Genomic DNA, 24,115 nt, shown 5'->3' on the forward strand with positions numbered 1-24,115 from the left:
GGAACCCTCTTGCACTGTTGGTGGGAATGCAAACTGGTGCAGCCACTCTGGAAAACAGTGTGGAGGTTCCTCAAAAAATTAAAAATGGACCTACCCTATGACCCAGCAATAGCACTGCTAGGAATTTACCCAAGGGATACAGGAGTACTGATGCATAGGGGCACTTGTACCCCAATGTTTATAGCAGCACTCTCAACAATAACCAAATTATGGAAAGAGCCTAAATGTCCATCAACTGATGAATGGATAAAGAAATTGTGGTTTATATACACAATGGAGTACTACGTGGCAATGAAAAAGAATGAAATATGGCCCTTTGTAGCAACGTGGATGGAACTGGAGAGTGTGATGCTAAGTGAAATAAGCCATATAGAGAAAGACAGATACCGTATGTTTTCACTCTTATGTTGATCCTGAGTAACTTTACAGAAACCCATGGGGGAGGGGAAGGAAAAAAAAAAAGAGGTTAGAGTGGGAGAGAGCCAAAGCATAAGAGACTCTTAAAAACTGAGGGTTGATGGGGGGTGGGAGGGAGGGGAGGGTGGGTGATGGGTATTGAGGAGGGCACCTTTTGGGATGAGCAATGGGTGTTGTATGGAAACCAATTTGACAATAAATTTCATACATTGAAAAAAAAAATAAAGTTCTTACTTTAGGAACCTTGCTAAGGCATAGTTTCATGCAGCTCGTTTAGAAAAATCTCAAGTGGTTAATATAATGTAAGGCCTCACCATTCAAAGTGTGAGGGCCAGACATCAATATCATGAGCTAGCAGCATGAATTAAAATTCACATTTTAACAAAATCCCCATGTGATTCTTAGATACATTCTTAGACACATCTAGATCACCAATGATCTAGACCAGACCAGTGCTGTCCAACAGAACTTTCTGTGATAAAAACATTCATCTGTGCTACTCAGTAAGGTAAACTACTAGCCACAAGTGGCCATAGAGGCTGAAGAAATGAAATTTTATTTATATGTAAATAGTCATATGTAGCTATTAGCTACTATACTAGACAGGTCTGGTTTAGGTAATTCATTTTGGTTAGAGGGCATGAATTTATGGATCCAGATCTATGGATGGAAAAGGAATCCATGAGAGTCACTGCCTAGAAAACTGTCTTCTCGGGGCGCCTGGGTGGCGCAGTCGGTTAAGCGTCCGACTTCAGCCAGGTCACGATCTCGCGGTCCGTGAGTTCGAGCCCCGCGTCAGGCTCTGGGCTGATGGCTCAGAGCCTGGAGCCTGCTTCCGATTCTGTGTCTCCCTCTCTCTCTGCCCCTCCCCCATTCATGCTCTGTCTCTCTCTGTCCCAAAAATAAATAAACGTTGAAAAAAAAAAAAATTTAAAAAAAAAAGAAAACTGTCTTCTCTTCTTAATGAAGACAAAAGCCAGATGTTAAAAACAATCCATTTATTGGGTTTTAAACTAGTTACACAATTGAAATCATCAGTTTGGCACTACTCTATACAGGGATTAGGCCTGTGTATGCTGATAATTCAATACTATACCGGGACCTCTGCTGTGCTTAGGTCTGTATCGAGTCATTCAGCAAGTAGATACTAAAAAATATACTGTAGTGTTCCTTTAAGGAAGACTGTACAGGGTGTGTTCCAAGATGACATTCACCAACTTGTGAATTACTTTAACCTAGAAGATACCTTGCATTCTATAAACTTGTCACAGGCAAACATGTGGTTTTGCATTTAAGGATGCACACAAAAAAGTTACATAAAAATCCAGACATTCTAACGATAAGTGAACTCAAACAAAAACCCCATACCTCAGCTTTTGTAACATGAAAAGATAGAGAAAATAATTTAAAAACACAAAAAATAGCATTCAATTGGTACAAAAGCCAAAATTTACTATAATAAAGAGCTACATGTGAATCTTTACAAATAATTACACACAGGTGCTGTGTAAAAGGTTGCATCTGTACAAAGTCTTGCCAATGCTATCTCTACAGTTTATACAGTCTTTTACATCTATATAACATTTATTAAACAAGTCAATTAAATATAAAGACTCAGTCTCTCAACGATTCTGCAGGCAAAAAAAACAAAAAAAAGAAAAAAGAAAAAAAACAAAAAAGAAAGAAAATTACGAAATTTCCACATACACAGCAGTTTTCCATTAGGTGATGTATAACAGTTTTCAAAGAGGGTCCAATAGTATATGCAAAGAATACAGGTAAAAATCAATCAGTCAGGGTTTTTGTTGTTGTTGTTGTTTATTTTCAAAATCACACATTGTATACACACACAACAATCAATCAAAAATTTATTCACCAAACCCCCAGTTTTTCAGCAACTGCTCTATCAGCACCAAAAACTCCAGTCTGTGGGAAGAATGTGGACAAAGACTTCACTTCTGTGTCTTGGTGGAGTGATCCATCAGGTCCTTGGTTAGGCTCCAAACTTGGCTCTCTTTTACTTCCCTCTTCATGGCTCTCCAGACCCAAGGCTCTCAGGCTTTGATTTATGGCCCGCAGCCCTACTACCATCTACACCCAACAGCCATTTGGAAAAAATTCAAAATAATTTGAGATGAGTGAAATGACAGGACCTGTATTATAGACAGGTATTCTCCATTACAAGTAAATTGTTTCTTAATGATTTCCTAGACTGTTTGTTCTTGGATGCCATGATCATATTGGGTAATTATTTCTAGTCTGAGACACTGTGGCTTTGTCAGATGCCTCAAAGAAAAAGTGTTCAGTATTCTGGAGATACTTCCAGACAAGTTAGGTAATCAAATGGCAGCTGAGAGCCTGTGGAACGTAGACTAATGAGACTAAACACAGAAACCACCAAACCGATGAGAGCTCAGCAGAGGCGGGGTTTAAAAACCTGCAGAGAGCCACCAGAGATGGTACCTGAGGATCTGGAATTTTTGATGAAAAGAGCTTGAAGTGAGGACTACTCATCTGTATCAGGGAGGAAAAAAATTTCAGTTAGACAACAGAACATGCAAGAAGTGAGATTTTCTTTATTCTTCTTACCCCAGTGGAAAGGTTTCTGGGTTCTCATCTTTAATTCAGGATGAAAACAAAAAACAAAAAACAAAAAACTTAAGAATACAGATGAAATGTTCTCATAATTGTATAGTACCTAAGGTCCTTGGGGCAACCCAGAGTGCCTAGGTCCCACGCAGGAGGCAAGTAAGAACACAATTTCTCTTAACTAACCATTCCCAGGCTACTGAGCCTTCTCATTTATAAAGGTCCAAAAGCAGTCACATCAATTCTCTGCTTAATACCCGAAGCAGAGAAACAAGGAAGAATTTTCTGGAAACTTACTTCCACTGGTGATAGCAAAAGTCATATATATATATTTAAATCTAAACAGTGACATCTAAGAATGTCAGAAAAAGGAAAAAACTTAGGAACACCTACTTCCCAATCACCAAACCAATGACATCTGCCTGGGGATGCCAGACTTCTTTAATCTCAATTTTGCTGACTCACCCTTCTATGCATAATAGCATGGTGACACAAGGAGATCGGTGAGAACAAGCAGCTGGTCATCTGTGAATTGCTGTTTGTGTTCTTGCCAGTTGTCATGGTGCGTCCTTCGGAAATTGGATAAGGTCTTTTTTACAGTCATCTGTAGAGTAGGCAACCCACACACATTTTATTTTAACCTCTGAAAAACTAGGATAACTAGTTTAGGATAGTTATGTGTTTAGGATATATATGTGTTTAGTTATCCTAGTTAGTGTTTAGGATAACTAAATAAAGATCCCTCTAGACTTCAGATCTCACACTTAACTGAGTGCTGCAAAACTAACAAGCCAAATGGAACTTGGCAAAGCCACCAAGCTCACTTCTTTAAAACTATGAGCTGCACTTTAGGACAAGCCCCTGGAACTTACACCGCATTATTAAACCAGTTTGAATATACACCTACATCTATTTACCAAGGTGAAAAGGACAAAGTCATTGACCTTTTCAGCTATTTAGGGACATAGTTAATCATGAATACTACCATCACAATTTCCTGTTTAATATTAGCTCCCAGTTAGATACTTCCTAGGTATAAAATGTTAGTGAAGTATAAAGATTAACTATCCAGACAACATTGACAGTATTTTACTTCCACTGAACTGGGAGAGACAGAAGCTATAGTATTTTCCTTGCTACCAAAAGCTCTCAAATATACACAAAAGCAAGGCCTCTGCAAGATTTTAATAATCACTGATGAGCAGGCTTAGCCCTGGCAGAGGTAGTAGCAGCAGCAGTTTTATCATAGCTGAAGGTCCAGAGTGAATGGGAAATTATCAGCATAAATGATTTCTTACAAAACATCACTGATATAATATGCATGCAAAGAAACTAACAAGAAAGATTTTACCTCAATAGGCTGCGGATCATTTAGATGTGCACTGAGATTCATAAGGAGCTGGGGCATCCAGGTGGGAACATCATAAGGACTAGAAAGAACACACGCACCAAGTCCTAGCACCCCAGCATGACGTTTGACCAACTCTGCAAAAAAACCACCAATGTATGTTCCAATATTTACAGGACTCTACTGCACGTGTTACAGTGAAATGAAATTAGTTTTCAATTAAACTAGTGGTTTTCAGGATGCCTGGGCGGCTCAGTCGGTTAAGCGTTTGACTTTGGCTCAGGTCATGATCTCTCGGCTAGTGAGTTTGAGCCCCATGTTGGGCTGTCTGCTGTCAGCTTGGAGCCTGCTTCAGATCCTCTGTACCACCACCCCCCCCCCCCCGGCCCCTCCCCTGCTTGTACACTCTCTCTCAAAAGTAAACATTAAAACACACACACACACACACACAGCTCTCAGGTGTGCCTGGATGGCTCAGTCAGTTAAACATCCGACTTCCCCTCAGGTCATGATCTCATGAGATCAAGCCCTGCATGGGGCTCTGTGCGGACAGTGCAGAGCCTACTTGGGATTCTCTCTCTCTTTGCCCCTCCCCTACTCATACCCTCTCTCTCTTTCTCTCTCTCAAAATAAATAATTAAAAAATATATACATATATAGTTCTCAAGCAAAGCCACTAGAACATACATTGGCATTTTATTGGAAATTGCTATTAGGTAACTATATGACATAATTAAGACTCTTCTGTAATCAGCACTTAGGAGCTTCACATTCCAAGCATGTCCCATAAATCTGATAAGCCTCCTACTTATTAAGAATCTTTCTATATATTTTTCATTCTTCCTGTGACTATGTAGTTAGCAGTTGCAATGTCAGATAGTTCTTTCCAACCATGGTTTTTTTAAAGATTTTATTTTTAAATAGTCTCTATACCCAACATGGAGCTTGAATTTACAACCCTGAGATCAAGAATCACATGCTCCACCGACCAAGCCAGCCAAGCGCCCCACAATCATGTTTAAATGTCTCTTTAAATGTGACATGGTAGGGGCGCCTGGGTGGCGCAGTCGGTTAAGCGTCCGACTTCAGCCAGGTCACGATCTCCCGGTCCGTGAGTTTGAGCCCCGCGTCGGGCTCTGGGCTGATGGCTCAGAGCCTGGAGCCTGTTTCCGATTCTGTGTCTCCCTCTCTCTCTGCCCCTCCCCCGTTCATGCTCTGTCTCTCTGTCCCAAAAATAAATAAACGTTGAAAAAAAATTTTTTTTTTAAAATTAAAAAAAAAATAAATAAATAAATGTGATATGGTAATCAGATCTGATTCTTAAACAGACTGTTTATCTTTATGCTCCGTTAGAGTAGAAACTTCTACTCTGAAAGGACTCTTCTTACCCTCCCAACAAATGGCTAGTGAAGTAGTGAATAGACCCCTTTCCAGATAAAAGTAAGGCTGTTTTTACTTTATATTTTCTTAGTACATTTATACCTAAGCAATAAAATCTAAAAAATATTTTAGCCTCTCCAAAATGACTAATTCATGTAGGTGGGTAGACCTGATTAATTTAATAGTTGCATGCAGCGGTGTATAGGTTTCTTTGTTTTTATTATTATTATTATTATTATTATTATTTTTTTTTTTGAGAGAGAGAGAGAGAGAGAGAGGATGAATCTTAAACAGGCTCCACAACCAGCACCAAGCCCAACTTGGGGCTTGATCTCACAATGGTGAGATGCCATCATGACCTGAGTCAAAATCAAGAGTCAGACACTTTACCGACTGAACTACCCAGGCATCCTCAGGTCCCTTTGTACTTATCTCAATTTTTGCTTTTAAATTCCAGGTCTTGCCTTAATAGGCAAAGCTCATTAAAAGCAGGGACAACCTGGGGCGCCTGGGTGGCTCAATCAATTAAGCATCCGACTTCAGCTCAGGTCATGATCTTGCAGTTCGTGAGTTTGAGCCCAGTGTCAGGGAGCCTGCTTCAGATTCTGTGTCTGTCTCTCTCTGCCCCTCCCCCACTTGTGCTCCCTCTCTCAAAAATAAACATTGAAAAAAATTATTAAAAAAAAAAAAAAAAGCAGGGACAACTATTTCCAGTACCCAGGTACATACAAGTATTCAGTAAATATTTGTTAAGTAAGCCTGGTTAATTTCCCAAAGGATATGGGTATTTTTCTACCAGCACAGTTACCTGCAGAAGGAATTGTATCTCCTACAAAACCAGGGTCTCGCTTTCTTTTCTTCGGTAGTTTTGTCTTGCAAAGTTGCTCAAAATGAATCTGCATAGGACTGTCCATGGTCAGGAAATTACATTGTAACAGACCACTTAAGGTGGTAGCAGCCATTTCTCGAACCTGTAGAGATAATCACTTCTTTTAGAGTTGAGATCCTAAATCAAGTGGAATGCTAGGGAGGGTGGTTGCAGGAACTGGGCTGGGGGCTTTCCCTGGCATTTGTTTGCAAATTGTGTAAATACTCTCACAGGCTATTTCTTAATGGAGACTTCATCAGATCCTCAAGGGGTCTGTGACCTCAAAACGGATGAAAGCATTAGGGTTGCAGAGAGTAACATACAAAATTAAATTTCTCCATAAAGCATTTTCCCATTGACTGACAGTTCTTCTTATCAGGGCTATAACTGTTTAAAAGCAGTGCCAGAGCCTAACATTAAAACAAAGTTTTCCTGGAGTCCAGATCTCTAAAATCTACTGCTATTGTTGTTTTCACTGGTAACAGAGATACAGGACAATTTCTGCAATGGGCATATATTGTAGCTACTTCTGTGCAATTTACTTCTTAGGAATCTCACAAGCTTATGTCAGACTACAAACATCGTTTTCAGAAGTGCTAAATGCAAAGTGCATCATTTCAAAGTGGAATGGGAACTCAAGTTTTGTTGAAAACAAAAAAGCAGTAAAATGCTATCTTCTCAGATATATCACAAAATTCCTGCTAAATATTCATAAAGACAGGAAATAATGATTTAAAAAAAAAACCTGAATATTTTGCTATTTATTGCTTCAAAAGGTTTTGTCTTAAATGTTTTAGTGTTGACAGTTTTTGCATACTTAACATTTTCATCACACTATTAAGTGAATTACATTATAAAATGTTTCACTACTTCATATTCGGTTGCATTATTTCTTTTAATACCATGATTCATTTTTATATCCAACTATTGATTAGAATGCTTTCAACTTCTATTGTGCTAAAAATATTCTTAATTTATGTATATAATTTTTTTCCATACTGTTATGTGTTTTCTTAAGTTGGATCCTAAAAATTGGGATTACTAAATTCCAATGTATGAACAGTTTTACTGTGAATTTTGTGGCTATCAGCTGCTTTTCAAAGAGCCAGTGCTAACATACTATGACAGAAGACTAATGTGGAATACTCATTATATTATCTTGACAACCCTGTCATCATCATTACACATTCTTTTTTTAAAGTAGGCTCTACACCCAACATGGGGCTTGAACTCACGACCCTGAAATCGAGTCGCATGCTCTACTAAATGAGCCAGCCAGGCACCCCTAAAAGTTTTCCTTTAAATAAATCAATAGTTTTCTTTAAACATTCCTCATTTAGAGTATTATAATGTTTTCTCAGTATTATGAGTAGCTGTCACTAATTATTACTGATACTCAATATTCTGTTTTAAAAAATATGACAGAGGTGCCCGGCTGGCTCAGTCAGTGGGTGGAAAATGCGACTCTTGATCTTGGGGCTGTGAGTCTGAGCCCCACACTGGGTTGAGAGATTACTTAAAAAAAAAAAAAAATCTTTAGGAAAAAAAAGAAAGGCAGTTTTAATGAATGGCATGGTTATACTTATAGTAGCAGTTATGCTTAAGCCTACTACATGGAATATAAAAATAATTATGAAAATGTCCTACAAGGTCCAGCCAAACAGTAAATGCAATTTAATGTGATTACTGTAATATTTAAAATTAGGAAATACTGATTTCAAGATTTCCATCTTTTCATTTCCATTCAAGTTACTAAAAAATACAAGTTAAAAAGTTATGGATAACTGTAAATATTTACATTGAAGTCTGTTGTGGTTGTCATAACCAACTGTGAGTATCTAAGGGACTAGACGATATTGGCTCCCAGAAAACAATAAAGCTATACTACAAAATGAATAGGCTCATTAGGAGGTAGAAAAATTTCCATTCCTAGTTTCCTACTGATATAATCTATTTTCAGTGCTCTCAAATAGAATATATAATTACTGGGAGTGTTCTACCATACAGAAAACCCATAAAGCCCATAAAATTAAAAAAGTACAAATTTCACAAAAATTTCAATGAATTTTCTTTACCTAAGGCCAATTTCAAAAGTTGTATCTTAATCTGTATTTACTACAACATGCTTTTCTTACATTTGGCTATTTTAACTAAGAGATTTATCTTTTTGTACAAAATGTTAATGTAACCTCACCTCAAAAGCTACCTTTAATTTCTCTACCAAGAAAAATAAAAAGGGGCAACAATCCTATTTTAAGTCTACTGGATAATAGCATTTGTGTGTGGATTTTTATTCTCTTGAAATTGCCTTCATGGACATTCCTATTAGCTCTTAAGTTAGTAAGGAAAATATTATCACCTGCAATTTCACATATAAGAAAACTTTGGTTCAAAAATGTTATGTGTCCACGTTCAAAGAGATGCCAGAACAAGTACATGCCCAATGTTTGTTTCCATTTGTACAACAGGAAGTCATGATTAGGGTATCAAAACCAATCACACAGAGTATGTTAAAATGAAAGTTACTTTTAATAATTTACACTTTAAGAAAATCAATCAGTGCATACTTATTAAAGAGGGGGTAGGGCATGATGCCTTCTTTAAATGTATTACATTTGATTTGCTGTATCTCAAACTTTACCTCTAGTTGCTCATCCTCCAAAAGACTTATAACCAGCCACCTGATGTCTTTAACTGCATCTTCATTGTTAAGGAAAATAAAGAGGTTATAAAATACCATGGTCTGGAGGTAGGTCAGTACTGTGTATCTAGCATGCCAAGAACTGCTTCTTGCTGTCTGTAAATGAGAAGAAGTAGAAACAATGCAAACAGTGCTACCAAGAACAAAAATGACAGAAATTATAAGCAAATAATATAATCTACTACAACTCTACTTTTACAAGTATAGTTAGAGCAAGCTCATGTCCTATATCCTTCTAAATAAAAGGTTGCATAAACTATTTCAGGTAAAGTTAGTTATTTAGAATGGTTGAAAGTAAAGGGAAAGGAACACATTCAAAAGTCAACTCTTGAAGAAAATTATTTATAACTAATGCTCTGACTCCTCTAAGAGTTGCACATTATTATTATTATTATTATTATTATTATTATTATTATTATCATCATCATCATTATTTTTAACCAGAAACCGGGAAATACAAGTGAATAAAATAAAGGGGATATTGATGAAAGGGAATGACCACCCCCCTCACTCATAAGCACATTGTATCTGAGGTGCTTCAGTAAGTAGCTCTGTGTGTATATAGGAAATCTGGGGGTGGAGTGATTGCCCCCAAGGTCACAGAAGTTGGTGGCAAAGGCAGGTACAGAATCTAGGTCTGTTTCTTTGGCCAATATATGTCTTCCCTCATACTAAAAGAAAATTCAAAATGAAAAACAAATTTCAGGTTTTATGTGCACTACAGCGGACTCTGTGAAATTCTTAGAATGATATACCAAGTTCTAACAAAATCATATAAATATTTGTTATACACTCTTACTTGTTTTAGCACCTGAAGTACCAAAGGCACTTGATGAGGGTAAAGCAACCCCTGAGACATTAGTGACAAACATAACTTTGCATCTCTTTTCAGTTCATCATAGCTATTGTCATTTTCCACTGGGGCAATCTAGAGAACAATAAAAAAGACAAACACGTAACTGAAAATAACAGCCAAGAAGTACAAAGGCATCCTTACATAAAAAAAAAAAAAATCACATTTTACTTTTAAAAGTAAACTTCTACGCAAATTTTCAGATATATACAAAAACTAGGGAATAGTACAAGGAGTCTCCATAAAATCAATTACCTCTTCAACAATAACAAACTCACAGGTAACCCCCTCATTTTTGACAACATCCCCCAATTATCTGAAGCAAATCCCAGACATACTTCACCCACGAATATTTTATTATAGATCTCTAAAAGATAAAAGTTACTTATTAAAAACAAACCTGGAATGACATCACCCACTAAAATTCATTATAGTTAAAATATAAAGTGTACAGTAGTGTTCAAATTTCCCCCAATTATTTTGTACATGTGTTACTGCAACTGGTTGTTTGGAATCTGGTTCAATATAATGACCACACACTGTATTTGGTTCATGTGGCTCTTAAATGTAAAAGATTCTGTGAAAAAATGTATTTTAAAAAATCTCTAAATTATCTCCATCCTCTTTTAAAAGTCCTTGCCTTTTCTCTTATTTTTTAAATGTTTATTTTTGAGGCGGGGTGGAGGGGCAGAGAAAGAGGGAGACACAGAACCCCAAGCAGGCTTTAGGCTCTGAGCTATTAGCACAGAGACTGACGTGGGGCTCGAAATCAGGAACCACGAGATCATGACCTGACCTGAAGTCTTATGTTTAAACGACTGAGCCACCCAGGCGCCCTGCCCACCCCCCCCACCCCCAGCCCCCCGTTTTTAAAACAAAGTGGAGGAAGGCCTGGCTCCTTAGTTTTGTATTGTCCCCTATAAATGGCCTTCTCTTATTGCATCCCTGTGATGGCATTCATTGGCTCCAGCATGATTTTTTTCAAGTTTAACTGTTTGAGTACAAAATAAATGGTGTGTACTTCCTTCACTTATGGTCAGTATTCTTTGTGATGAACCATTATAAAAAGGTTTACAGAATGCTGACACTCATCTCTTCTTCATAGAGAAAAGCCTTCCCTCCTTCAGAATGTTTCCTTCCTATTCTCCAAATGCGAACAATGAATTTTTTTTAAATGTCATTATGAACTAATGAATTTCAACAAATTTAATGGTTTTAATCTTAGTGGTGCTCAAAATGGCTCCTGAGTCCTTTAACATAACTATAACATCCTTGGTTTCTGCTATAAGATAAATGAGGTCTATCCTGCACATTTCTGGTCCAAACCTGAAATCAGCTATTTCTCCGAGGAGCCCTGATTCTTCTAGTGGGAAATGATACCTAGAAACCATAATCTGGGCACTACGAGTAGTGATCACTACTAGGCTGATTAGTGGTTATGAATTTTTGTGGACATTGCTAGGAAATAAGCATATTTTCTAAAGAGAAACAGATCATGAGATCATACCGATGTTTTCAAATTTAGGATGACTGAGATTTTACTAAACAGCTGTATTTTTATATCTCTTGTCACTCATGCTAAAAATTTCAGTTCCTATTGCTAAAAAAGGAACAGGCTCAAAATGATGTCAATTGCCCCCCACCCTGCAAACCAAGACTTAACTGTAGTTTTCAGTTAAGTCACGCCCAGGAATATGACCATCACCCAGGTAATGTGGAATTACCTTATCAGTGACAGTAATAGTAAACTCCAAGACAGACCTCTGCCTCTCCCCTACAGAAAGATGACCTTGTTGGAAAGAGTCCTTTTTGTTTATGCCCTTCCTTGTCCCATTCCCTTACAGCCTTTAAAAAAAACCTTCTATGTTGTAGAGTTCCTTGAAGCTCCTTTCTATTTGCTAAAGGGGTACTGTCCCCATTCATGATCACTGGACAAACAAACCCAGTAAGATCTTCAAATTTATCCTGTTGAATTTTTTTTTTAACACTATTGGCAATTATTATTTGCTCTTCATTAAATAACATAATAGCTTCATTCCAATATTAGAGGATGCAATTCTCACAAGGCATGCATGATTTTTTTTAAGTTTATTTATTTTGAGAGAGAGCGAGAGAGCACGCAGAGCCTAATGCGGGACTGGATCTCATGAACCGTGAAATCATGACCTGAGCCATTATCAAGAGTCAGACGCTTAACTGACTGAGCCACCCAGGCACCCTGATTTTCTGTTTTAAAAGTCACCACTCTGTGTATTTATCCTTACAACCAGTTACATAGTGAGGTGAGATTCATTTCATTTCGCTTTTTGTAAAGGGAATTTTCATATAATTTTGTTTTCTGATCATAAAAAGTATTTTTAAGTCTCCAAAGACAAATTGGTAAAATAAAGTACACTTAGGTAGCCTTCTTTGTCCCCAACCCTTAAATAAGTGTCCTCTAAAACAGCGTAAGTATATTTTATTTCTTTTTTCAAAATTTATTTATTTTTGAGAAAGAGAGAGAGAGAGAGAGTGCGCACACGTGTGTGCATGGAGGAGGGGCCGAGAGGAGAGACAGGATCTGAAGGCTCCACACTGACAGCAGGGAGCTGGATGCAGGGCTTGAACTCAAACTGTGAGATCAGGACCTGAGCCAAAGTCAGACACTTAACCGACTGAATCACCCAGGCACCTCTCTTGTTTCTTCTGAAAGTATAGCTTTAATATGGGAAAAAAATTATTTTTTTCTAAAACACTAAGGAAGTCAATTTAGGGGAGATATTCAAAGTTTAGTATTCCCAAATTTCTTTGCATACCCATAACAAATGGGAACTTAACCATGCCTTTACTTTAACTATCCTTATTTACCCAGCTTTAGCCTGGTTACTCTGAGCTCTCTTTTAGTCCTTGGGCCTGCTGAGTCCAGTTGTAGCAAGAATCCTGACAAGTCTGTTTTTAGAGAAGACCTCACCCTCTGTATGTGATCCAATTCCTGACCTCCACCTTTGGTATCTGATTGTCATGGGCTGCTTTTCAGGAAGAATCCTGTCAAGTCAGTTTAGCAGGAATCCCCTGCCCTTGACGTCTCCTCTTAGTACACTATCCACTGACACCTCCTCCCATTCGTCTTGTTGGCTAAGTATCCGCAGCTGTCTGCTGTATTAGGCTTGGAGCCCAGTCTCTCTCCCCTACTCAGTCTTGACACCTATCGCAACAGACCTAAATAAAGTCTTCCTTATGATTTTAACGGGTATCAGAATAATTTTTCTTTAACAACTAAACCTCCAAGTAGAGTAGACTAATTCACCATGTTAATTTCCCTTAGCAGACTTTACTAAAACCAGCGTATCAGATTCCATCTCAAATCAATCGAGAAAAGATAGATTATCTTGAAAAGTAAGCTGTACCTTTACATCAATACTTTATATAAAAGTAATCATATCAATTTTCTATCTTATACTGCAAATTTAAATTCAAAAGATAAAACCATAAAAATAAGACAAGAGTTGTTTAAAAAAATAATCTTGGACTAGCAAACTTCAAAACATCATTAAAAATAAAGAAACTTATGAAAATGGAACACCTTCATAACACAAAAGAAAACTGGCAAAATACAGATAGCTGGCAGAAAAATAAAAAGAGCCAATGTACAAGGAGGCAGTCTCACTAAAGAGGTACAGTGATTTTATTTTTAATTATTTATTTATTTAAAGTAGGATCCATGTCCAAAGTGGGGCTTGAAGTCACAACCCTGAGAGTAAGAGCTGCATGCCAACCAGGCACCCCAAGAACAATAATTTTTATTTGACCATCAAAGATTTAAGAAACATCAGGGTTTGCGGGAAAGAGAGAAGATAGGCTCTTTGGAGGGCAGTATCTACTAAAATTACCAACACAAACAGACCTTTTACACAGCAATTTCATACACAGCAATTATCCTACAAAAATACTCATATTTGCAAAAGACTATTATCACTGTTTTTTTAACAGCCAAAAGCTGGGAATAACCAGTGACCATCCACAGAAAACTGATTAAACGGTAATACAGTCGTCACTATAAAGAGAGGCAGTTATGTGAAAAGATGGCCCTTATCAATTTGCAGCTTGAACTAGTTCTAGTTTTTGTACAACAAACCCATACACACACCAACCAAACTGGTGTATGGTACAGGTGTGTTCACAAAGGTATAAACAGATACACACCGAACAAATTCAGCGTAAAAATTATTACAAATACCCAACAGTACAAATGTCCAGGCCATGTAGATGGAGCTGTTTTCCTTTGTCATTTAACTCCTCCACAATAAAAATGAGGTGGTTTAGAGTTTGGTTAGTTGAACTGTCGTATAAAAAAGAAGATACTCATTTGCTGCCAGGCCTACCATTACCACCAGAAAAATTTAAGGTGACTCACTCACCTATTGAATCAGTAGTCTCTCTTCCTACCATTCATGAAAAAAATTTGTTTTATGAATAAAATTAGGACATAATGTTCTCAAGTTGGGAACAGATTAAAATGTTCTACTAAAACCAGTAAAATCCTGAAGTCCAATGGATAAACTTCACTATAAAGAATATCATGTTCCAAAGCAGCAAATTAACCATTATTAATTACCAGCATAGGATGACAATTCATTTGGAATAGACTACTTTTATATGCCAGTGAGATAAAAATCTCTTAGATATAATTTTTCAAGTTTTTATTTATTTAAGTAATCTCTACTCCCATTGTGGGGTAGAACTCACAACCTTGAGATCAAGAGTCACATGCTCTTCTGACTGAACCAGGCAGGCACCCCCAAATCTCTTAGATATTTTACTTTGCAGGGGTTTTCTCTATGAACAACATCCTGTTTGTGGAACGAAAACCTTTTCAGTTACAAATAAAGCCTCTAAGTTTGGAAGAGTACTCCCCCTCCAACACTTTTTTAAAAAAGTATTTATATATTTGTTTAAGTAACCTTTGTACCCACTCTGGGGCTCAAACTCATGACCCCCAAGATCCAGAGTCACAGGCTCTACCAACTGAGCCAGGCCATCTCCACAAGAGTACTTTCTTCTTAGTTCATCTCAAGAAACAACATCTACATTTCTTTATCAGCAACTGCTCTATAGGTAAGTTTGCCTGAATCATACAAACTCACTTCAACTTTAAAATTTTCAACTTTAATATTTTCTTAAAAGCATTATTTTTCTTTCTAGATATGACTTTTAAAAGAACACATGTGTACACTGTGTTAATGTTCTAACTACCATATGTGTAGTTATAGAAACACGAAGATTCAGACAACCTTAAAGTTTGCGAATGTTCATCTGGGACCGAAGGGGGTATACACCGAAGGGGTGTATAGACTTATACACAGTATAAATTGGTTAAACGATTTCAATTTTCTGATGTTGAGAATACACTGCAGTTTAAAAAAAATGTAACTACTAGAGAAAATTGAGTGAAGAGTATGTGAGACCTCTTTGAACTATCTTTGTAACTTCCTGTGCATCATTATTATTTTGAAATAAAAAGTTTGGGGAAAAATGTGCCCATGAAATTTAGGGGCTTTCTTCGGGTAATGCTAATTATTATCACTTGCTTTCTGGTCACACTACAGAACAGACTGACATACAGTGATTTGGGTTTTCCTTAAGATACGAAGTAAGAAGGGTGTTTTATGGTCTATTTGTAGCATAAATATGAGCATTTCTTTGCCAATTTATTCATCCCTCCTGCTGATAACAACAGTTTGATTAACTTTGGAAAAGCATCCTTTTCTGTCATTCTGGTAGGTCTGTCAATCAAGGGATCATACAGCCTAGCCAAAGTGTAGCAAGAGACCCAAGCCCAGCCAATGAGACTTTTTCTGGACATCTGAAATCTTTTTTTTTTTTTTTTTTAATTTTTTTTTTAAATGTTTATTTTTGAAGGAGAGAGAAACAGAGTGTGAGTGGGGGAGGGGCAGAGAGAGAAGGAGACACAGAATCTGAAGCAGGCTCCAGGCTCCGAGCTGTCAGCACAGAGCCCGACGTGGGGCTTGAACTCACAAACCGTGAGATCATGACCTGAGCTGAAGTTAGACGCTCAACTGACTGAGCCACCTAGGTGCTCCTGGACATCTGAAATCTTGAAGAGAGAAATGCAAGGAGACAGCATCTTGAGGAGGCTGTTAAATTCTGTTACCTAAGTCCCCAGGGACTGAACTGCCTAGATATTTCTAAGTGATCTATTAATTTCTGACTGAGCCACCCAGTCACCCCAATGGCATGTAACTTTGTACAACATCTGTAAATTTTTCTCTAAGTTTGGTATATGCAAAACTATTATTGTACAGTGGTGAGTTTTGATGAGCCCTTAGTGAAGTCTGAAATAAGATATATAATACATCCTCTCTTCCTTCCTGATTGTAGTCATCAGAACTCTTTATTATTCCAAACTAAAATGAGGTTAGGGGCACCTGGGTGGCTTAGTCAGTTAAGCGTCTGACTTCAGCTCAGGTCATGATCTTACAGCTCATAAGTTCTGTGAGTTCATTTGAACTCACAACATTGGGGTCTGTGCTGACAGCTCAGAGCCTGGAGCCTGCTTTGGATTCTGTGTCTCCCTCTAGCTCTGTCCCTCCCTTGCTCTCTCTCTCTCACAAAAATAAATACTAAAAAAAATTAAAAATAAACAAAATAAAAAGCACTTAAAGATTATTAACAAAAATAATCTACAATAATTACAATATATACAAGTATCTGACACCGTGCTCTCTGCTTTACAGGCATTGTCTCATTTCATCCTTGCAACAACTCTGTGAGGAATACTGGTATTATCCCTCACTTTATATATAAGAAGTCAGTCTTACAAGTTCAGTAGCCTGTGCAAGATCACAAAATTGCACCTCTCACAAACAGGATTTTAAAGTAGGTCTCTTTTTTTAAGTCTAAAGCCAATGTTGTGTAAACTATTCCTGTTTGAAAATCCTCCTCCTTTAACCTTTAGCGGTATGCAGACTCTTCAACTAGAATAGGCAAATAATAGAAACTTCCACTTTGATATAGATTTCAAGGTTTTTTGTTTTTTGAATTGCTACACAACTGTTTTTTGTGGGATGAGATATATAACACTTCATTTAGAATCTAAGAAGCATCTCAAGTATGTCCAAAACAGAATTTCTGATCTCATCTCCTACCATTTCTGAGTGCCTCCCACAGTTTAATAAGCAACAATGTGCTTTCAGACTCCTTTCTTTATCTTCACTCTACAAAGCTGATGTGCATGCAAACTGACTGCTCATTTGTGTGCTATATAGTGTCTTTGTACCCCAGACCCCACTCACCATGATGACCTAAAGCAGATTCTCAATCTCAACATCTGAAGATGCAGGTAAAATGTTAGGCCTGTCACAAGCAATTCATACAATACAGCTTTCTGATGATTTCAGTTTTATAAATGTCACATGGATTCAAAATACCCTTCTATCAAACCTCACTCTCATACACCTCCTTACTGATTTTTTTTTTTTTTTTTTTTAATTCTACCCCTAACATGGGACTGAAACTCCCAACCCTGAGATCAAGAGTAACATGCCCTTCCAAATGAGCCAGCCAGGCTCTGCTCTCCTTCCTCCCTCCCCATTTCCCTCCCTCCCTCCCTCCCTCCCTCCCTTTCCTTCCTTTCTTTCTTTCTCTCTAAGTGAAAGAAAGGGGTAGAACTCCAACTATCCCCAAGTTCACCGCACATTACGCATGTAAGAACCTATGAGATCATGTTCTATATCCACTGCTTATGTGGCAGTAGAGAAAAGTTTAAGCACCACTGACCTAAAGAAAAACCCTATGTACTCCAATGACTTACAAGTAACATGGACCTATATACACTAATAGCTACTGTCCATTCTTCTATCCCAAAAGATCCCAGAGGTGCTCATGGGCTTTAGGCCCTACACAGAATTCTTAGAAGTATTTTAGTGGTGAATCTTTTGAAAATTACTATGTAGAGCTCTATTTTTTGAAATTTCCCAAAGACAAAGTATACTGTGACAAAACAGAAGTTTAGCATTATACTTGCTGAGAAACAGTAACAAGGACGTTCCTACTGAAATGGTAACTATATTGAACAGTAACTGTCAAGTAGTGGTGATGTCTGTCCCAAGGGTTCCAAATGTGCAGTGATACCAGACTGCTTCCTAACCACATGTGACTGTGGACTACAACTGTGGCAGCCAATGTATCAGTCTGCGACCTTAGTTTATTAGCTTCATCATCCGACTAGATGATAATTAGAACCACCTCAGGTTATATCTTTTGTCAATGTCGTTATAGGATTACCAGAAACAAGTTATTTCTGGCAGATATTTGTTACAAGCTATTATAGTCCCAATGAACACTGTAAAATAAATACGATATACTGTATGTAGAATATTTAATAAAACCTCAGATTATACACTAAATTAAAAAAATCAGAAATAGCTACATTCAAAAACTTCATTGTGTCTTTTTTTTTTAATTTACGAATATTTTCCTAAACTATTACTTTGAAATTGGTTATTGGTAAAACAGTACTATGAACTCTTCACGTATCTGTCAAGATCCTAGGCTTACCAAATGCTAAAAAGATTATTTCAACAAGTATTAAACTACCATCACCTCATGATTTCCCTGAAACTATTCTACTTCTTAGAGATCCAACCAGCTCCTACACAGTCTATAAAACTATAAGCCATCAGATGATAAATATAAAATATAAATTCCCGGTGAAGGTCAGAAGGGGATGCATTCTTTTTTTCCCCCTCCTTTCCAAGTTGTTATTTAGATTCCAGTTAGTTAACAGAGGGTGATGCATTCTTAATTTCAGCCATAAACTTACCTTAAAAAACAAAGGTAGAAGTTGAAGTTGTTCTGTGACAGCTGTAGAGAAGGATCTTCCGGCACTAGCCATCAGCCATTTCAATACTATTTGAAAACACACACACAGAATCAGTCTTTACTATATAGTCAGAGAGCAAAAAGTAGAATAATATTGTAGTGCTGGTGTCAGAGAGTCACTCTGATAACTCCGGTAACTAACTCTTCAATACTAAGAAAGAGATCATCTATGTTACTTCATAAGTTAGACACTCACTAATCAGCATGATGACAGGAACCACAATAACAGGTGTCAACCAACTAGGGTACCAAAGCCACTCTCAAAAAATGAATCAGCAAAATTATTAACAACCTACTAAGTAGCAACACCAACTACAAATTAAAACTAGCCTTCATTAATTTTCATGCAGTAAAAGTGATAACAAGTTAGTTGTTTATACTTAGAATGCTTGAAAAAATTTTAAATATAAAAGTAACAAGACACCTCCAATAACCAAGACAATTTTGAAAAAGAACAAAGTTAGAGGATTCACACTTCCAGATTTCAAAACTTACTAGTAACTACAGTATTCAAAATAGTGTGGCACTGACATAAGGACAGACAGACATAAAGACCAGTGGAATAAACTAGAGAGTCTATAAGCCCTCACACATATGGCTAATTTTCAGTAAGAGTGCCATATTCAATAAAGAAATGAGTCTTTTCAACAAATGGTGCCAGGAAACTGGGTACCCATCAGCAAAAGAATGAAGTTGACCCTCACCTTACACCATATACAAAAATTAACTCAGAGTAGATTAAAGATCTAAACTTAAGAACTATAAGTACAAAACTCTTAAAAAAAACTTAAAGGAAAAACTTCATGACATTGGATTTGGCAATGATTTCTTGGATATGATACCAAAAACAAAGACAACAAAAGGGAAAATAGATAAATTAGACTTCATCAAAATTAAAAACTTTTGTACATCAAAGGATACTAATATTAGACAGTAAAAAGACAAACCACTGAGTGAGAAAATATTTGCAAATCGTATTATGAGATACGGGGTTGATATCCAGAATATATAAAGATCTCCAACTCAATAACAAAATTAATAACCTAGTCCAAACATGGGCAAAGGACTTGAAGAGACATTTCTCCAAAGATTAAAAAAAAAAAAAAGGGGGGGGGGGGAAATTAGCAAATAAAAAGATGTTTAACTACTGATCATTAGGGAAACACATCAAAACCACGGGGTTATCTTTTTCACACTCATCTGGATAGTTGTAAGTCACAAAAACAGAAAACAAGCATTGGCATGAGCATGAAAAAAATGCAACCCTCTTGCAGTGCTTGCTGGTAGGAATAGAAAAAGGTGCAGCCAGAAGAAAAGAGCTTGGTTGCTCTTAAAAATTAAGTCAAACATAGAATTACCATATGGTCCAGCAATTCCACTTCCAATATCTCAAAGAATTGAAAACAGGGACTCAAAACAGATACCCATACAATACTGCTCACAGCAGCATTATTCACAGTAGCAAAAAGGCACAAATAGCCTACATGTCCCTCAACAGATAAATGGATAAATATTGAAAACACTATGCAAAGTTAAAAAAAACAGGCATAAGAGGACAAATATTGTATGATTCCACTTATATGGCTGCCAGGGCAACGGGAAGGTGGGAACAAGAATTTACAGATAGGAATATTGGGTGCAGAGCTCTAGTTCTGCAAGATGAAGTAATGGAAATGGACGAAGGCAATGGTTGTACAACAGCATGAATGTATTTGATGCCACCAAACTGTAAATTTTATATTATGTATGTTTTACCAAGGTAAAAATAAGGGGGGGAGGGATGACAAAAGGATGATCTAAATAAATGTCTGTTTTGTTCTGTTCTCCCCCACCCCAGTTATAAATTGTCTGTTTTTAAGTGAGTTTCTATTAATTTTAGCCACTCACTAGTTTTCAAGAGTTTAATGCCTTGAGTTCGTTCATCTTCTTCACCAATTCCATTTTCTTCCATAACATGGTTCTGAATTTCTTCATCCACATCCATGAGGGGTTTCAGTTTGTCTAGAATTCGAGCAGTAAACTCAGGGACCCGAGGGGATGCTGTTGGCGCCGTGTTTGGCAAAGAAACATCTATCATAAATATGTAGGTCAGCACACTGTGAAATGAAATATGTATAATGAGAAGAAATCCCACATTATCAATAAAACTAAGGTTCAAAAGCGATGACCCAAGCAAAATAAATATTTGAATGATGACTCCTGTGAGAGAGTCTCTCGTGCTGTGCCTAGAATTTGGAGGCACTGAGAACCAGTCAAATGCTCACCTCTGGCTTATGAGCTCACTGCTGTCCTGTTTTACATGATCTGTCTAGTGTCCCAAACACAATATATAACACAACTTGAAGAGTACCATGGAATTCAATATAACATAACCAGTACTATGAGACACTAAAATTTAATTTAAAAAAAGAACTCAAGAAGTATACCATACCACAGAGAAAATAATACCTACCTCCCTATTCTTTCCCTAACATTTTTGTAAACCTGGGTGAGTTTGGGTTCCAAGTACTTCAGTAGTCTGTGCAATAGCTCTGGCACTCTCCACTCTTGCTGGGCAAGGCCACCTTGCAGCACATAGAGTCGACTAGAATTAAAGCACAGGACAGTTTTGTTAGAGCCTGTCCCTGCCTTTCCATATGACAGTATAGATTAATGGAGTCTAGACTCTACTTCAAATTGTTTCATTTTCTTACCTAATAAATAATAAAATGGACAATTCAAAACAGCACCTTTATGAAGATTTTATTACTTTTACGGCATCATTTTCTCTGTATTCTCATTTCCTCTCCACTACTACATAATCAAAAGAAATACTGACTTGAGAATATGAATTGATTTCTAAGCATCAGAATATTCCCCATTAAATAGTAATAGCAACAAATTGTTATTCTTGTTAACAAGATTACCTAGATTTCCTTCTCTAGTCTACTAATTTTTTCCAGCTCCTTATATCCCACACCAAGAATACTTTTCCTTGAAAGGATTACTCTGTTCTTTCCTAATAAGAAAGAGTGAAAAAGGAGAGGATGTGATGAAGAAGTTAGTGTTGTCATGGCATAAAAAAGCGGCCCCAAAAGAAAAGATCTGACAGCGGAGATGGCTGAATCTAAATTTTGTCTGAGTTGCTCAGGTTGCCTCCATTTCTACTTCTTCCCAGCTGGAGAAATAACTCTACTTAGTGTCATAAATTGTACTGAACTGGATCATTCATCTCACACAAGAAAACAGTTACATCATCTAGCCTTTAGGAGTATAGACAGTTCACTTCCATTTACACATCAAGAGCAAAGCTGTTATCTTTTGTTGCAAAATCTTTTGTTAACCTTGCAAGTTTTCTTTTTATTTACCATGCATCTACAAAGGATCCTCCTTCACCACTCAATGGTGATTCCAACAGTAGCTCAAAGAGCCAATGAAGTTTCCGGGGATCTCTGCTTTCCTGTGTTGAAAACATAAAATAACAATAAAAAGAGGGGTCCTACAATTTTCTATATATACCAGATCCTGTTAGTTTAAAAAATTTTCTTTTTAAGTTTATTTATTTGAGAGATAGAGAGAGATAGAGCGAGCATGTACATGAGCAGGGAAAGGGCAGAAAGAGAGAATCCCAAGCAGGCCCTATACTGTCAGCACGGAGCCTGACTCAGGGTTCAAACCCACGAACTGTGAGATCATGACCTAAGCTGAAACCAGTAGGTGGACGCTTAACCAATGAGCCTCCCAGGCGCCCCTGGATCCTGTTATTTTAGCAGTATTATAAATAAATACAAGTATGAGGGGAGAAAATCAAACTAAAACTCATAGGTTAGTCAAATCCAAATATAGCTCATGTTAGAAAGACTAATAGTAAGAAAACTGTTCTTAGCTAAATGGATTGTCTTTAAATTGAAGTTTACAAGCTAGGGACATATTTAGTGTGGAAAGTAACATCTATATAACTTTGTATCATCTGGCTTTTACTATATGTAAGTCACATTTCCAGATATATGATACAATTTGCCATTTAATCTAAGAATGCATTACCATGACAAAGGAGATGTAATTAATAATCACTTAAGAATTATCACTCAAGGTTTATGTGAAAGGCTAAACAGCCATCTTTAATTATGTTAGATGACAAAAACGTGAAGAAAAATTTCAAGACTCAGGAGATATAATGAGATTTCACAGGTTTTAAGAAAGGGCATGAAATAGTTTGAATAGATCAGTTAGACACAAAAAGAAGCAGCACTTACACAGGATGTCGCTATACAAGTTCCCCAGTCATTGTACGTTTCTACTGTAATGTTGGACAGTGCTGTTCTAAGCAGAGGGCAAAGAAGCTCCCAAAGCTTCTCCACCTACTCAAAACGAAATACATGGAGAAAAATTAATGACATACTCAGAACATTTCTTTTCAACCATCTTTCCCTACCTAGAAATACACACAGGTACATGATCTGATACTTATTTAAATTATTTCTTAGAACACCCACATAATCCAGGAAAAGTAACTTCACCATGTTATCATCATAAATACCCATGTATAAAAGTGAACTATTCAGAAAAGAGGAGACACCTTTTATGGTTCCTTACAATATCTCATACTACTGAAAAGCTTCCTTTTAAAAATCTTGAGTAACATAGTACACTGGACTGAAACAAAACCTCTTTTTTCTAAGTTTTGTATACTTATCGAGGTCACTTGATTAAGTCCTAATATGAGAAGCAACGACTTTTTAATACAATTCAGTATTAGCCTGAAGTATAATCTTCAAGTTCCAAGTTTTAGATTACTATAAAAAGCCTTTTAAAAGTGCTCTTATACAGAGACTGCAAATACATGTGTATAGATGCTTCTCACAGGTTACTGAGAATACAAATCACCTTGAGATCTTGATAAAATGCAGATTCTGATTCATTAGACCAAGGTGAGACCTGAGATCCTACTTTTCTAACAAGCTCCAGAGTGATGCCCATGCTGCAGGTCCAGGGACCGTACTTTAGTCAAAAGGACCTACATAGGACAAATGGGGAGGGAGGGATTGGGATAAAATTTCCAGTGGTAGCATCAGGCATTGAGGTGGCGGTGGGAGGGCG

The 24,115-nt window shown here is 37.1% G+C and overlaps 1 protein-coding gene across 3 annotated transcripts in view; it reads right to left on the bottom strand.

The window, feature by feature from the left end:
• Positions 1 to 1,400: 1,400 nt before the first annotated feature.
• PSME4 (proteasome activator subunit 4) overlaps positions 1,401 to 24,115 on the bottom strand; it is a 99,896-nt gene continuing 77,181 nt past the window's right edge. For all 3 annotated transcript variants that reach the window (XM_047852457.1, XM_047852456.1, XM_047852458.1), the window contains 11 exons: positions 23,272 to 23,376; positions 22,384 to 22,475; positions 21,489 to 21,620; positions 20,924 to 21,132; positions 18,978 to 19,063; positions 10,103 to 10,231; positions 9,244 to 9,399; positions 6,543 to 6,705; positions 4,358 to 4,491; positions 3,472 to 3,610; positions 1,401 to 2,931 (listed from right to left, as the gene is read on the bottom strand). In XM_047852457.1, the coding sequence (XP_047708413.1) occupies positions 3,476 to 3,610; positions 4,358 to 4,491; positions 6,543 to 6,705; positions 9,244 to 9,399; positions 10,103 to 10,231; positions 18,978 to 19,063; positions 20,924 to 21,132; positions 21,489 to 21,620; positions 22,384 to 22,475; positions 23,272 to 23,376 (1,341 nt within the window). In that variant the 3' untranslated portion in view covers positions 1,401 to 2,931; positions 3,472 to 3,475. The remainder of the gene's footprint in view (positions 2,932 to 3,471; positions 3,611 to 4,357; positions 4,492 to 6,542; positions 6,706 to 9,243; positions 9,400 to 10,102; positions 10,232 to 18,977; positions 19,064 to 20,923; positions 21,133 to 21,488; positions 21,621 to 22,383; positions 22,476 to 23,271; positions 23,377 to 24,115) is intronic.

This window comes from Prionailurus viverrinus, chromosome A3, assembly GCF_022837055.1.
Source record: "Prionailurus viverrinus isolate Anna chromosome A3, UM_Priviv_1.0, whole genome shotgun sequence".
Taxonomy (NCBI): Eukaryota; Metazoa; Chordata; class Mammalia; order Carnivora; family Felidae; genus Prionailurus; species Prionailurus viverrinus.